Genomic DNA, 1,629 nt, shown 5'->3' with positions numbered 1-1,629 from the left:
AGAGGATGATGAAGACATTAAGCCTTGAATTTATTTCCAGGTGTTTTCACCTCAACATCTAGTTGCTGTAGAAATCCTGGATTTTGTTTCAATTTTTAATGTTATTGATGGAAATGTGAACTGCATGTATTTTCCCAGCTTCCCCATCACTCTTCCTTTATATTAACAGTGCAGGTCTAAAAATACATTAGATTCCAGTCACCTTATCATAACATTCGAGGTTCCAATTTAAAATTTTTGTATCACTTGTATGCAAAGGTATCGTGAAATTAATTGATGAGAGGGAAAAAATTAACCCCATTTGCTTGGAGAAACAGGAGTAATATATATTGCTGTTAAAATCAAAGAAAGCGTTGCACAAATATTCTACCATACCTTCCCCAAGCTCTTGTTCTTGACAGAAAAATCAAAAGCCACGAAAATGATAAATAGAAAATTGCATTTCGACCAAAGTCTATTGATACCTATGAATATATTATTATATGATAACTTAGATGCAGAATTGTAGATGAAGATCTTTGTCTCAAGCCACCACAAAAGCACTTGAAGCGCCTGTAAAATGATTGATTGACCCCAGAAGACTCTTTGCAGAACCAAAATGCCTTATTCTGTATACACCTGAAGCAACTGTTCCAGGTATTTTCCATTCTATGGTTGCATGACTTTGAGGACTAAGTTTAGCAGGTCTCGACCAAATAAACCGGAGGCAAAAATCATCATCATCATAAGCAGGAACCCACGAATCCTTCCCTTGAAGAATCTCCACGAGAGCGAATGTACCTTCAGTCATGAGGTCATTTCTTGGGTTCGCTGACCAGAAAACAACTGTTACATTGTCACCATTCTTGAAGGTCGAGTTCTTGGGTACATCAGCGCTAACGTCACCAAAGTTTACACCCGGAGGAGTTGCATCCACCACGACTGGTGTTAGTAAGCTTATTTGCTTGTCTAGCAGATCTGGGGGTTGGGGACCCGACTGCGTGGGTTGTCCACTGATAAGGGCCGCTGCAAGCTTCTTGAATTCCTGAATGTAGGCACCGAGAGTATATGGACCAAATAGTGTTGAGGCACCCTGTAAAGGACGAAAACACTAGGTGAGAAATTTATCTAGGTGAATTTTTATGACTCATTAGGAGGAACCGATTTTAGTTCTCTCCAAAATGTAACAAATTTTCATTTTCTTCATATCCATTCCCATTGCAAATAGGATAATAGCTAGCTCCTGTATACTAGAGGAAAACCTCCAATTCTTGCACATATATAGTTGCCAGTTTTAATAGACCTCAGATAATTTTCAAATGTGTTCATAGAGTTAGTTTTTCTAGTTTCCAGGGTCAATACTTCTCGACATTACAGCAATGGTTGTCGACTAGCTTTTGAAGTTGTTCATTTCATTCTGTAAATTTTGAACCATGTGCTGTTTACTGTCTTCTTATTATGATCAAGTCACTGACCTCGTATCTTTGCATCTGGTACTCCTCGAAGGTTGTTACATATTGGGAGTATGTATTTGTCAGGCCCGCTATTACTACATGAACATTTGCATCAAATTCTTTGCTACTTCCACCTGTAAGCACTGTTTTCACGGCATCTCGGAGCCGTCTTCCAGACATTGTTGTGAATTCTGTC

At 38.8% G+C, this 1,629-nt stretch overlaps 1 protein-coding gene across 1 annotated transcript; it reads right to left on the bottom strand.

Annotated features, from left to right (window-relative positions):
* Positions 1-286: 286 nt before the first annotated feature.
* Positions 287-1,622, bottom strand: LOC111382252 (neutral ceramidase 2-like; the record flags this gene model as incomplete). Its single annotated transcript, XM_023006163.1, has 2 exons — positions 287-1,072; positions 1,455-1,622. Coding segments are annotated over 2 exons (717 nt in total), but the record flags the coding sequence as incomplete, so codon positions are not given.
* Between the last annotated feature and the right edge of the window lie 7 nt (positions 1,623-1,629).

The sequence above is a fragment of the Olea europaea genome, unplaced genomic scaffold, assembly GCF_002742605.1.
Source record: "Olea europaea var. sylvestris unplaced genomic scaffold, O_europaea_v1 scaffold24554, whole genome shotgun sequence".
Lineage (NCBI taxonomy): Eukaryota > Viridiplantae > Streptophyta > Magnoliopsida > Lamiales > Oleaceae > Olea > Olea europaea.
The sequence above is the reverse complement of the archived record's forward strand: the minus strand, read 5'-3'. Positions and strand labels throughout refer to the sequence as shown.